This window comes from Pholcus phalangioides, unplaced genomic scaffold, assembly GCF_987345545.1.
Source record: "Pholcus phalangioides strain wild (caught in Gottingen) unplaced genomic scaffold, Ppha-v1.0 ptg000003l_1, whole genome shotgun sequence".
NCBI classification, from domain to species: Eukaryota; Metazoa; Arthropoda; class Arachnida; order Araneae; family Pholcidae; genus Pholcus; species Pholcus phalangioides.
In genome coordinates, this window is record NW_028301596.1 from 11,817,874 (window position 1) to 11,832,466 (window position 14,593).

General features: G+C 41.9%; 1 protein-coding gene across 1 annotated transcript in view; it reads right to left on the bottom strand.

Annotated features, from left to right (window-relative positions):
* Positions 1-14,593, bottom strand: part of LOC149088038 (anoctamin-7-like) — a 30,652-nt gene that overhangs the window by 5,483 nt on the left and 10,576 nt on the right. The window contains exons 6-13 of the mRNA XM_089244103.1: positions 12,859-12,974; positions 10,384-10,595; positions 8,284-8,439; positions 5,841-5,877; positions 5,621-5,730; positions 2,441-2,598; positions 2,178-2,349; positions 70-199 (exon numbers count right to left, since the gene is read on the bottom strand). Of these exons, the coding sequence (XP_089100229.1) occupies positions 70-199; positions 2,178-2,349; positions 2,441-2,598; positions 5,621-5,730; positions 5,841-5,877; positions 8,284-8,439; positions 10,384-10,595; positions 12,859-12,974 (1,091 nt within the window). The remainder of the gene's footprint in view (positions 1-69; positions 200-2,177; positions 2,350-2,440; positions 2,599-5,620; positions 5,731-5,840; positions 5,878-8,283; positions 8,440-10,383; positions 10,596-12,858; positions 12,975-14,593) is intronic.

Below are 14,593 nucleotides of genomic sequence, written 5' to 3' on the forward strand. Positions count from 1 at the left end.
TCATCGGTTCCACCTATCGCGTAACTTCGGGGTATCACTGTACTTTACTACAAAAAAAATGAAACTTACCAATGTCATTGTCCCTATGCGGAGTGGGTCTCTTGTTCCACCATAGTAGCCTCTTGATATCGATTCTAAGGTCTAAAACGTTGAACATTAGCGCCAGCAGTGGTGCAAGCGGAAAAGACGCGGCGAAAAGCTGTCAAAAATTTAAAATTAAAAAAAAAAGTCATTTCCAAATTTAAAGAACAGATTTTTTGAATGAAAAATTCCTTTAGATTCTCGAAAAAAGGGTTACTCTTGATATCTGTTTAATCTGAATTAAATTACGCAGAATTTGAGTCGAGCATGGTTTCTAATTAATGTTCAAGGTATAGATTACAATTTAAATACACCGTTGAGGGATGTCAATGGTTTGTCAAAGCTGGCGACCTTCCACACCATACACAACTCAATTAATGGTGCTTCAGGTGGATTCCGAGTGTCTTACGGTCATCAAAGCTAATATTTATCATAATTATTAATTAGCTGGGGGGAAGGGCGGTTGGCCCACCAGTAGAGGAAACAATAAAAAAAACGCCCGAGTGGCAAGATGCTCGTTTACCACCGTGAAGGTTGCTGTCACGGTCCTGAGTTCGAATCCGAGAGAATATATAGATAAGATATTTTCCCTAACGAACTTGAGGCGACCATTAATAGACAGCGCCTTCATTTCTAGCCAACCCATCTCATTAATTGCAGTAAAATGCAATATAACGATATGGCCAGAGTTGGTGTTTGGTGAAGTAGTAGAGAAATAATGGTCACTGATAAGTCGATTGGCCACATTCCACGAGTAAAATGCAGTAAATTGGTATCTTAATTATGATATATCGTGAATTCCCACATTCTCGCCAAAAAAAAATTGTTAAAAGCGAGCAAAATTGATAACTGTCTTTAAAATTGCGCTGCTGCAAATCTAGTAGATTAACATTTATTTCACGACAAAAAAACGTTCAATGTGACAAGTATGTGAGATGTGAATTTTTATATTTTTCAGGCAAAATGAAGAGAAAATACAGCATTAACCTGCAAAATGCGGGTAACATGGTCACCATATTGAAAAGATACAGCATTGTTCCAGTGTTTTTTTTATTAAGACTCCCACACGTACCACAAAATATTGTGTGAATGCCACTCAAATTCACCGAGAAGAGATTTTTGTCGGCTGTTCACAATTTCACGAATACTTCTAGATGCAATTCCTCTAGATGCTATCCTGTCCCTATGCATCATGGGTGGAGATGCCCCCCCAGCATCAGAGGTGAAGTCGACCGATCTAATGCATATGTGTATAGATGAACTGACATCATCTTCATCGTGACTCCCAGCAATAATGACCGTGCCCCCCCCCCCAGACTTCCAAGTTTATCTCCGCCTTATGCTATGTATATTATACTATATTTTTTTACACGTCAAACCATCGCGAGGGAGAAAAGGTAAAAGATAATGCTGAATTAAAGGAAAACCAGGGTGGTTACTAATGAAGAGTCACGAAGGAAGGGAGAGAGAACTCGAGAGAATTGATATCTTCCATTTACACGGGGCCGAGTTATCTCGTCCCTGATTGTTAACCCTTTCAGGACCACAATGATTTATGGAGTAACATTAAGTTTTTAGGCGTTGAAATGAGTGCATTAAGTATCTATTTAACGTAAAACGTCATATATAAATCGCAAAGAAAAAAAAAACCTCTCTAGCAAGTTTTTGCAACTTTTTCGATAGGTGGTGCTAATATATGATTTCCAGTAATGAAACGATCAAAAATATACACCAGATATTTGATAAAAAATCACAAAAAAAAATCATCAAAACGTTCATATTTTTAATCAATACTTTACATTGGGACACGTGTCCCTTGGTTCTCCAGGGGTTAAGACAGTGGTTCTCAAACGTTTTTCACCCGCGGTTCCCTTGCCCCTAATCATAGTTTATCTGCGATTGCCTTGAATAGCTAACAGATATTAAGCGTGAATAACCGAACCAATTTCAATGCTCGAACAGACATAAAAATCAATATCTCTAATTCGCCGCGACGCCCCTGAAAAAGGTTGGTGAATGCCTTAGGAGTCGCGAAGCACGCTTTGAGAAACACTGGGTTAAGGGGTTAAAAGAATGACTGTAATATATAGATTTACCATGAGGTAACCGTATTGAATCATTTTCTCGGTGAACTCTCCGAGGCGGAAATCTTCGGCTGATGGTTTCAACATCTCCCTGAGCAAATAGTTCTGTTTGCTGATTCCCGAGTCTGTCTGAGCATCGTTGATCTCGTTCAAGCAACAACTTCGCGAACATTTCTTGATGAACCTGGGAACGATTTAGAAATTAAAAGTTTCTATGAGAAAGGCAATAAATTAGAAGGAAGATAGTATAGTGAAAATAACATATTGATTCTTACGGTATGACAACGTCCCGGATAAACTTCGGGATCGGTTTTATGATCATCAGCACCAGCAGTTGAAACGACAGCAGAGACATACAGTTTGAACGTTCTTGGTCCCCGCAATTGTCCGTGTAGGCTTCCCCAAGACCAAGGATACCGATTCCACCGAAATCCTACCATTGACAGAAAAAAGTTGAGCTAATTCAAACTGTGCATTATAATTACTGTAATTTCAAGTCCAAATTCTAGATGGCATCACCTAGTGTAGAAAGATTAATTTTTAATAACTTTTTTTAGAGCGCCAGACCTCAAAACTTATTTCTCATCACATTCGTCAAAAGAAAAAAAAATTGTTCTGAGAGCTCTATTTATTGCCAAGTCAACCCAAATGATCTGTATAGTTCTAACGTTATACGTCGCTCCTCCCGGTCCATTCCGACGACCACTTTGGAAAACACCGAAGGCTTTTGCCCGAGTTCGTGGCGACAATCCATATGGCAACAAACCATTAAACTCTTAACGATCAGGGACGAGATATCTCGGCCCCGTGTAATTGGAAGAAATACAATCGCGCGAGCCCTCTCTTATCTCACCTATATCTCAATTTCTTTGGAACTCTTTATTGGAAATCCCGTGAAAGGAAAAAGCATTTTTTCCCTTTTACTTCCCCTCAGCAATTATCTTTTTTCAACCGCTCCAGTTTGACGATTAAAGAATAATCGTCTACAAAAATAATCTACTCTAAAGAATAATCGACTATAAAAGTATAGTGCAGTCGACGCTCGAAATAACGACCTTCCTCCTTGTCCCGTAGAAAACGGACGTTATATTGGGAGGCATAGGTGGAGATAGACTTGAAGGTCTGGGGGAGGGCACGATGATGATGGTAATGTTAATTCATATACTCACATATGGGGTCATTCAAGGTGGGGGGGGGGAGAGAGGGGGTTTCGGATTTGCTGACTTTCAATGACAAGGGGGGAGGGGGGTTTTGAGGGTTGCTTACGTCATCAACCACCCCTTTTTTAAAGATATGAAATATTCTAAGCTGCTGACGAAATTTTGCTGAAAGAGGGGTAGGGGGTCAGTGTTTTGCTGACTTTTGCTGACAAGGGGTGGGGGGGGGTAAAAAATGACTGAAAACCTGTTTACGTAATACTTGAATGGCCCCTATACATTAAATCAGTTGACTCCACCTTTGACCTTGGCCCCCCCCCCCCGTACCTCCACCCATGTTGGGAGGGTCGTTGTGTCGAAAGTAAAACATATACGATAGTCGTTCCATGAAAACATTTGAACTGATTATTCTACCGGTCGTTGTAATGGAATGGTTGCTATACTGTGGGGTCGTTATAACGAGCATCGACTGTATAACGCGCATAGGGAAGGGGTAGCTGTGGCAGAGGGAGAGAAAATGGAAAGCGCTGTTCTTCTCTCATCTGCTTTCCTTCATTCCTCTTGTCTGAACAATGATACCAGTTTTGAAATTAGGAGTGATTAGACTCAAACCTTTCTTCAATATTTTCTCTGTGCGAAACGTTCGTAAAGCGTCAGCCGGCGATTCTCGGCCGAGATAAAACAACTTCACCAATAATGATTATGTCAACATCATAAAGAAAACATTATGTAACCGCTAGTAACAGGTAAATTCAGAAATGAGCTGTTAAGCGTACACCCTGCATTTTATAGGATTAGCATATTTCCAGCGGTTTGCTTTTTTAGCAGCGCTCTCTGTCCACAATTCTTTTAAGTAAAAAAAAATTTGTTCGTGGGAATAACTTTTTCGCATTCAAATATACCAATGCCTTGAATTTTTCCTTAAACTATTTAAAAATTTGTGGGGCATCCCTTGCATATCAATTACAAAAATTGAATAATTTTTTAAAATTAATTAGAATTAAATTACAGTCAAACCTCGTTAATGAGTCACTCTTGGGAGAGCAAAAATATGACTTAGTAAGCGGAGTGACTCGTTAAACGGAGTAAACCATAGCTGTGCCAATTCCTGTCTGAGGACAATTAGGAATTCCAAAAAAAGTGACCCGGTAAGCGGAGTGACGTGTTAACCGGGTGACGTACTAACGAGGTTTGACTGTATTTGTATAATAATAATAATTTACGTCAATAATGTGTGTCATCGCTGAAAACCGGAGATGGTCGTTACACCATGGGTTGAGGAAACGCTATCCTAGAGTAACACGAAGAGAATAATTTTTCGAATCGTAAGGGGCCATTTAAGTATTACGTCATCATCGGGGAGGGAGATGACGGCTGGTTCAGATTTGCTGACGCTTGATGTTAAGGACCGGGAGGGAGAGGTTTGAATGATGCTTACTTCATCAACCACCCTGTAAAAATTAGTGAAATATTCTTAATATCATATTTACTGGGAATGCTAAAAACAAGAAAAAACCTTTCCAGTAGTTTGTGGTCACCTGAACTAATTCCCCCCCCCCCCCCATTAATAAGTCCTCCTTGCTTCAACCATCTTGCCATTGACTGATCAACATCTCTTTGGAATTTAGAGGAAACCATGATAAAGAAGACGAGAGCTCAGTGCTCCGTTGTGTGCTGTCCCAACTAGCACACAACGGCAATCTTACTACTCCTTTAATTAATGCTTAACTTAAACCAGTGATTTATAAACTTAAAAAACAAGCTAAAAATATAGTGTGTTCAGTCTATAATCATGTGAAAAATAATCACCGTGCATAAATACCGTACATATACATTTAGCAATGTTCACAGCAGCAGTGTTAGATGGTGGCGGTGGTTTATTTTCGAAGGGGCAGTCTCAATCACGGGTGTCCGCAGGATCCACCATGGGGGGGGGGGGCACAAACAGCTTAGGGGTTGTGATCGCAATGAATTTCTAAAAGAGAAATTTTGACTTCTTGGGCTTCAAATAGCATTGAAATTAAAATGAATGACTATAACAACATACATAAAGGCATTTTCTTTCGATGTTTTAATTTTTTTTTTTTTTTTGCATTACAAATGAATTTTTGTCGGGGGGCGGGGGTGGTATGGGGGCTCATGCCCTCCCCCGCACGTTTCTGATCCCAATATCCGTTAGGAGGTGGGGGGGGGCGGAGATGACGAAATTTTGCTTTCGGGGAAGGGTGAAAAATGGCTGAAAATCTGTTGACGTAATACTTGAATGGTCCCTAACTACGTACATGTCACAAAACTCACCCTTCTGAAGAAAGCCGTGTAGAAAAGAGACGTGTACGTGTTAGCGAATTGGAAAGCGTACAACTTGATGATTAGTGCGTCATTGTAATTGCTTACTGTCCTGTGATTTTCTGAAAGATAGAAGGGGAAACAGAAAAGAAACGTGAATACACGTATTTTAACGACTTTCCTCGTCGTATGAGTGATTACAACGAGTCCTTATTGTAAACGAAATGCTCACCCCAGTTGGTCAATTTGACGGCGATACTTTCATAGACCTGAAACGACAACAACAGAAAATACATGTTAAGTGTGGGGCAAAGAAGAATTCTGTTATGACCATGAACAGTGACATCATTGCCATTTCACGGAAGTTTATTTCTGAGGTTTGTTTTATTTCCGTCGGTGAACAAGAGAAAAGACGTCCAAGGCGCATTTTTGTGGTTAATGATTTTTTCCCCCTTCTCATAATTCTGGTAAACATCTTGGTATTTCATAATGGCTACATTCAAGTAATTTATTCTAACTAATAATGGCATCCGAAGATTATGTCACTCTCCGCTGATCGTACGAAGGTTTCAACAGCCGGCTGATGCGAAGATAATTGCAGGGTATCGGATTAGGGGGGGGGGGGTTCTGGTGTTCCCAGGTCCTGGACAAGTTAGTACCCGGTTTCTTTCTTTGCCGGTATTTGACCGCTCCTGAAAAATTACTGGGTGAGAGCAATAAAATTCACATTAGCCTAGCCCCCGTGTGTTAACATTCTTGTTTCTAGTGTTACGGCCCCAGATCTTGTCTGTCCCCCCTCCCAACATCTTCGTTATCAAGGTAAGGCTCAGCAGAGTGAAAGCGCTGATGTCTTGTGAATTTTGATTGTTCAAAATTTAAAAAAATTATGTGTCCAGACAATATCCTAGTCTGCCATTCCTTTCCAACTTCTGCCAGGGTGCACTGCACCCCTCGCTTAAGCCTATGTCTTCGCCTTGGTTGCGTAGTGGTCTAGCGCTCTCAATCGGGTAAGTGAGAGGACGTGGGTTCGATTTTCCGCAAAGGTAGTTGAATTTTCTTTGCTGAATTCATCTTCGCATCAGCCAGCTGTTGAAACCTTCGTAATAATGACAATTTGAACAGCTGCAATTCTCAGAGATAATGGCATTCTTTCAGAAGTGTAACTACACTGCTGGCCACCGTAAATGCAACACCCTGAAGGAAGCATGCAAATAATATGAAATTTACAACATGCATTAGCGGAGGTGAGATATGCAAATGATTAGAATTTCAGCGCAGACGCACATCACGCGCGCCTGTGGCGCCACTTCAAAGCGCTATTTAAGGCTTGGAGATTTCGACGATTTGAAATACGGCAATTGTGTTTTTCTTGTGGTTTTTTCAAAAAAACGATCAATTATGCCTCGTAGAAAACAGTGATCATCTTTTGATCAAGTATCCGAGTTCGACAGAGGAAGGATAGTGGCCTACCGAGATTGTGGATTATCTTTCAGGGAAATCGGTAGTCGTGTTGGACGAAACCAAACAACTGTAATGCGGATATGTGATTGTTGGATGCAGGAGGGTACGACGGACCGACGTGTTCGATCGCATCCACCTCAGTGCACCACTTCACGTGATGACAGGCGTATTGTGAGTATGGCAGTGACGGATCGCTCAGCCACATCACGAGCCATAGCACAGCACATTCAGTCTGTACCGCATCATCCAGTGTCTGCGCGTACCATTCGACGCCGTTTACAGCAGAGTGGTCTGTCCGCAAGACGTCCATTGCTTCGTCTACCCTTGACGCAGAACCACAGACGTCTCTGCCGCCAATGGTGCGATGAAGGAAGGATGTGGACGGCACAATGGAATGAAATTGTCTTTACTGACGAGTCACGCTTCTGTCTGCAACACCACGATGGTCGGATTCGAGTCTGGAGACACCGTGGAGAGAGGATGCTGAACAGCTGCGTTATGCACCACCACACTGGTCCTGCACCGGGTATTATGGTATGGGGCGGTATTGGATATCACTCTCGCACTCCTCTAGTACGCATTGCCGGTACTTTAAAAAGCCAGCGCTACATCTCCGAGGTGTTGGAGCCAGTTGTTCTTCCTTACCTTCAGGGCTTGCCCACAGCCATATTTCAACAGGATAATGCGCGACCACACGTGGCACGCATTGTCCAAAGGTTCTTCGTCAATCGCCAGATTGAATTGCTTCCCTGGCCAGCTCGCTCTCCGGATCTTTCGCCGATAGAAAACATGTGGTCCATGGTTGCTCAACGATTGACCCAGATTACATCCCCAGCTGCCACACCAGATCAACTTTGGCAACGCGTGGAAGCTGCTTGGTCTGCTGTACCCCAAGAACACATCCAAAGTCTCTTTGAATCAATTCCGAGGCGTGTGGCAGCGGTGATGTCCAACAATGGCGGCTACTCTGGCTACTGATTTTGGCAGGAACCACACTTCACAGAAGTCTATAAATTTAATCATTTGATGCTTGGTCAACATGTTATCTACAAAATAAATATTGTTGCGATATCTCTTGTCTTTCTTGGTGTTGCAATTTGGGTGGCCAGCAGTGTATATTCATAATCTATCAGTTTAATTGTCCGAGGAACCGTGATAATCACGTCCTGTCAACGTAGTGTGCGTTTCGACCTTAAGATTCGTCTAATACTCACCCTTCCCAGTATCATAATGGATACCGTGTTGAGGAAAGCCGCGATGACCGTACCGTGCACCATGTCACATAGACCATCGCCTTCTTTGCAGAACGAGACCGTCATGTAAACTCTGTACAAAATCACTGACGTCACGCTGATGAACACCAACATGACCTGTGTCAATAAAGAGGGGAAATGATGAATATGGGATTATAGTGGGAATGCTCGAAAAAGACTAAAAATCAATAAGAACAAATAAATTGTGATGAATGAATTAGTAATTATGAAGTATTGTCGATGAATTAGTAATTATGAAGTATTGTCGATGAATTAGTAATTATGAAGTATTGTCGATGAATTAGTAATTATGAAGTATTGTCGATGAATTAGTAATTATGAAGTATTGTCGAGGAAACAATAAGGTGATGGCACAGGGCTGTCTTAACGCATGGGTACACCGGGAGCGGCCCGGGAGCCTCAAGTGCATAGGAGACCTTGTTGTGACTGCTATTTAGAACTTGTAGGGGGCGAGGAGACCTCCGAAATATATTTTTGCCTGAGGCCTATGATGCTGTTAAGACAGCCCCGTGGAGAAATCCTTTTGTGGCATTTGCGTCACAAAAGTGTGAGAACCGGGATGCTTTTGAACGAGTTCAGATAGAGGTGCTGGTCTATCCTATCTCTAGGAGGTGCTGGTACAACCCACTGGAAAAACCAGTGTTTGTTGTGACAATCATTGTCTGTGATGTTATTGAATGACTGTCATCGTAAAAGCCATCAAGAAAACAACAACGTAGGTAGATTTTGGTAGATTTATGTTCAACTATGGGATCAACTCGGGTATAGAACCCATTCTTCCGCAATGCAAAACCATCACAATGCCCACCCTCCCACACACCATTCCCTCGGTATGAAAGGGGAAAAATTCAATTCACTATCAAATTACCTTGAGGGTATCATTTCTATCGGAATGTTTCAATGTTGCAGTCTAGAAAAGGGGCCGTTGTGATGGTCGAGTGCTCATAGTGGTGGAATCGCATCGTGTGAGGACCCGGAAAGCATAGGGAATCGTACTCCCACCGGTGCCACATAGGTGGTCGGCTGAAGTTAGTTTTCTGCAACTTCCCAAACTTCGAGGCGTGAATGCGAGCCGATCTCCCTGTTAAAAAGCTTCGCCACAGGGAGCAAAAAAGCCAACAACGGTACAAATATTCATAACACTTCACTACCAATTTGAAATATAGATGGCAGCACTGAAAAAATCAGACACAACATTAGATACGCACTCAGATCGTTAATTACACGTGCAGATTTCCGACATTGGGTAGTAAATTGCCCATGACGATGCACCAGAGGTATGCTTGGTCTGATGGGGGGTGGGGGGGGGTCGGATATGATGTCTGAGTCCTTCGTACCACATTAGCATTACAGTAGAGTTTCGATATTCCGAAGTAACCTGTAGGTGCTGACAATTACTGCGCAATTCACTTTGTAGTAAATTTTAGTAAATATTGCCCATGGCGATAGGACCGGAGTTGTCGATTTGAAAGAAAGAAAAAAGTCTAGAAAAAAATGCGGTAAACCAGAGATGTCAGCTCGTGTGTGCCGCCATCTATCTTTCAAATCAAAACGTATAGAATGCGGTTAATGCATTTGTGGAATGTTGTAGGACTGCTGAATGCTTCAGTGAGACTTTTTTTATCGGATGAAATGATATGCAGATTAATACCAGCAGTAGGCTGGTAACATTTTCATGGAAAGAAAACAGCTCTCATCCAGAAAGTAATATAAAAGTCTGTTTGCTTTTGAATGAATGAAAAGACTCTATCTTATTGCCAATTAATACACAGCTGATTTTAATCCGAGAGAAATGGAATAATAATAATCTTTTTAGCCGACGTGTACTGTTATATTTTACGGAGAATTTGAAATGATTCAGTTTCTCGCGCTCCGTCGCTCTTCCATGCATATGAGGTCAACGGTGTCAAGCAACGCACAAACCCACGCGAAATCGGATACGTTCACATCAGATTCAAAGACGAGGAGGAAGAGTTAACAAAAAAAGGAAAGACCCCAGTTGCAAGTTACACATTTTGCACTTCCTTCCGTTGAACTCACCATTGATAAAAGGGCAGTGGCGGACGTGAAGTATTTGAGTATCCGCCTGGTGAACGGGTAATACTGTCGAGGTTGTCCGGTGAAAGGGTCGATCCTGCTCTTGGTCCCGTAGAACTGAGGCCGGTCAGGTTCCACAGTGTCGAAATCTTCGACGTGCCACTGATGGGCGAGCGAGATCTGCCGGCGTTTCCATACTTCCATCAGGATCGTGCCTGGAATCACAAAAAGTTCTATTGGAACCGAATGATAAATATAAGGGGGTCATTCAAGTATTACGTCAGCATCGATGGGGGGGGGGGGCTCTGAATTTCTGGCTTTTGATGACAAGGGGGAAAGGGGAGGATTTGGATGATGCTTACGTCATCAATCACCCTTTATGAAAATATGGAATATATTTTACATATCTTAATGGCATCTTATTCGGTGCGCCAAAAACGAGAAAAATATTTGGCTAGTTTGTGGGCACCTGAACTAACATCCTCCCTAATGATAAATCCCTTACAAAGTCACTTCAGCGATCTCTAAATGTTTCACGGATCCTTCAAGTGATCGGGAAATGTGTCCGGGCCGGTTAAGTGCTCTGGAATTATCACTCAAGTAATTCGTAATTATGCCACGGATCACTTAAGTAATCTAGGAATGATCCGCGGGTAACTTGAGTGATGTAGAACCGCACTGGGGGGGGGGGGGGCGCTTAAGTGCTCTAAAACTGTGCCACATGTCACTCAAGGGATCTCCGATTGTTTTTTAAGTGTTCTGGAACTGTGCCGCGGGTTACTTAAGTGACCTTTGAATGTGCCACGAACCTACTTCAGTGATCTGAAAATGTGCCACGGGCCACTTAAGTGCTCTGGAATTGTGCAACGAGTCACTTAAGCGATCTATAAATGCGCCGCTTAGTTAATTTTTACAAAATTTGGTTTGAGGGGGGCAAGCCACATCAGATAACCTTCAGGGCCACATTTTGTCCGCGAGTCAAGGGTTTACCATATATAGCTTAAAGGGTGGGTGGGTCGCAATGAATTTCTTAAAAGAGAAATTGTGAGTTCTTACCCTTCAAATAGCATTGAAATTAACAGAAATCGATTATAATAAGAAAGGTATTTTCCTTCGAAATTTCAATTGTTTTTTTCGTCTGGGGAGGGGGGGGGGGAAAGCGCATGAGCACCCTAGCACCCTATGCCCCGCTCCCAAGTACGTTTCTAATCCCACCAATATGTGTTAGGAGGTAGAGGAGTAAGTAGTATTGATGAAATTTTACTGACAAGGGAAAGGTCAAAAATGGCAAAAAATTGTCTTAGACGCATTCTCCGCGGGCCACATGTGGCCCACCGACACACATAAGGCTTACATAGTTACAGAATTTATGGGAGTGCTGGAAAAAGAAACTCAATGAAAGAATGTGTTCCAGGGTTGGTGAAAGAGATCATTTCAAAATTATTTTTAGAAAACGCATTTCTCTCAGAATTAATGAGGGAAATAATTTCAGATTCAATGAGAAATTATTTAAAAATTTGTAGAAAAAAATTATTTCGCAATTAATGAGAAATTCATAGTTGAAGAAAAATACTTTCAGAATTATTGAAATAAATATTTTTAGAAATAATGAAGATTTCCATATTTAATGAAAAATTATTTCAGAATTGATGAAAATTCATATTTAATAAAAAATATTCCAAGGTTATTGAAATTCATAAAATTCTCTTCCCCGTTTAACTCTAAACCCTGGGGCCCCGGGTATCATATGGCCGTGATTTTTCTGAATTTCCCCCTTCCCGTACCTGAATGAAGTATTTACCGATCAGTTTATGTCAGTGATTCTCAAAGTGGGCGTCGCAACGAGCTGGAGATATTCATATACAATAAAAGTCCGTTATAACGAGTATGGCTTATAACGAGAATCTAGATATAAAGAGTGATTGGCACTTGATTGTCAAAGAGCGAATATGACAAAAAACATTGGCTTTATAACGAGAAATCCATTATAACGACAGTTTTCCCCTTGAGTTGTCGTTATAACGGACTTCTACTGTAAGTGTGCTTATTTATACTTTGAAGTGGTTTTCTTTCGTAAGTGTGTGTGAAAATATCTACGAAACTATTCTGTGGGGAGCCGCATATTAGAAAAGCTTGGCTCACATACTTATTCCCGAAAATTGTCACTAGATCTCATTATTCGGCCTTCCCTACTGCAGTTGAGGTCCGCGGGCCGTGCACTGGCTAGTCATGTTGTTAAGGCGTCTCACACGTATTAACATCGTTAAAAAGCCTCAAAAACTATGCTCTAGTAAGAGAAATATCATTAAAAATATTTAACCATTGAATTATTTCCAATTTAAGAAATTGAATTTTCTGGATGTTATGCCGAAACTGATATTTGGAAAGAAAATTGATTTGCCTCCTCCGGGAATCGAACCCGGGTCCCCGGGTTTTCGCACAGACGGTGTAAAAATTGAAAGAAGATGGACAATTCACCCCAGAAGCAGATGATGGCCGCGAAGAATGGCGTCAAGGTGTTGTCGCTGGAGTTCTTCATTATCTCAACATAATGGAGGAAACTGTTGTCTTGTTTCTCCGCGGGTATATCCAGCCTAGAAAAAGAGAAAAGAAATTCATACTGAATATAGGCGTCGACATCTTAAAACCCACCGTGATCATGTAAATAGGAATATAGTTGAAAAGATGATCACACGAATGGCTATTGCCTATGAAGGCCGTTCATTTTCCTTGTTTGTAACGGCCCGAAGGAGGCCTGATACCTAGTGATCAAGTCCAAGGCCGCCGTCCATTGTGTGGCATGTTTGATCACGGATGGATGATTCGTGCTCTTTCCCAATGCTTTGTGTGAATATCATTTTTATTATCATTATTCAATACCAAGTCGTTCTGTATAACTACTAAGAAGCCTTGTGATTGTCGTGTAGCTGGTTTTTTTTTTCTCCCTGGTTTTGCGACCTTTTTTGATGTTGCGTGGTTGGTTCTGAAACCCCAGCCGTGAGCTTTTTCATTACATATAATCACTTTTTTTTGCAAAAAAGAGAAAGAAAACAAATTGATTTGAATTAACGGTAACGTATCGATTTCTCGCGAATCGAATGCGTTTTGTGTACATTGCCATGGGTGATTTCCGATGGCTTATGACGCATATGTGTTTTCTCTTCTCTCACACTATCTAACGGGTTTGATTTCTGCACAGTTGAATTAGATGATGACATTCCGCGCGCGCGTATAATGGGAGCATCGACCCGGTTTTGAATGTCAAAATTACTTAATGTCAAAAAGTCCAGAATGTCAACTGTCCAGTTTCCCGACTTTTACTTGAATGGAACCCTGGACAAAATGAGCATCATGACCTTCTGCCTCGTCGAGAGTGAAGATGAGTGGCTAGTCAGTAAATACAAATACAAGGCCACAACAGGCAAAATGCCCAACGAGGTGGCTGATAAAAAGATGCCCATGACAAATATGGATGTCATATATTTCAAAAATAAAAGTATGCAGGGAGTACATAATTACTCTGTTTTGAGCTATCTACAGCCTCGATCTATTTTATTTTGCTTGTATGTATTAATAACTTTGAAATGTTCGGACATCGTGGAATGTGTACGGAATACATATTTACACATGTATTATTTCACTTTGCATTTAAAACATATTGAAAATGCTTATTTCTCGTTGTCGGAGTTGCAGTTCCCTGGAGACACAGCCAATAATGCCGTTACGTTGTCGAAGACCTTATAGTGATGACTTTGAACCTGGCTGGTCATACCGAGCAATAGGCCCCCACCTGCCCCGGACGGACACGACTGCTGCAGCAATGGTTGCTGCTATGAACTCATCAGCGGAGGGAAGGCTCTGGAAGGCCAAGGTGCACCAATGCGAGGCAAGACCGGATTATTGTGCGACAGGTCCGCACTGCTCCAATGGCATCACAACACGGCTTTAACCTCACAACATCCTCTAGAGTGTTGTCGCAGCCGATCATCTTGACTGCCAGCAGACTGGCATCACAGTGTTCAGCGATGAATCCCGCTTTATGACGCAGATGACCATCGGATCGGTATGTGGAGGGGACGGGGCCAGCGGTCCTAATCAACCTTTGTTTTAGAGAGGCATACAGCCGTTACCTCTGGTGTGGCGTGCTACCTCTTACGACAGCAGGTGGTTTCTAGTCGTCCTGCGTACAACTCTAACAGCTCAACGACATGTT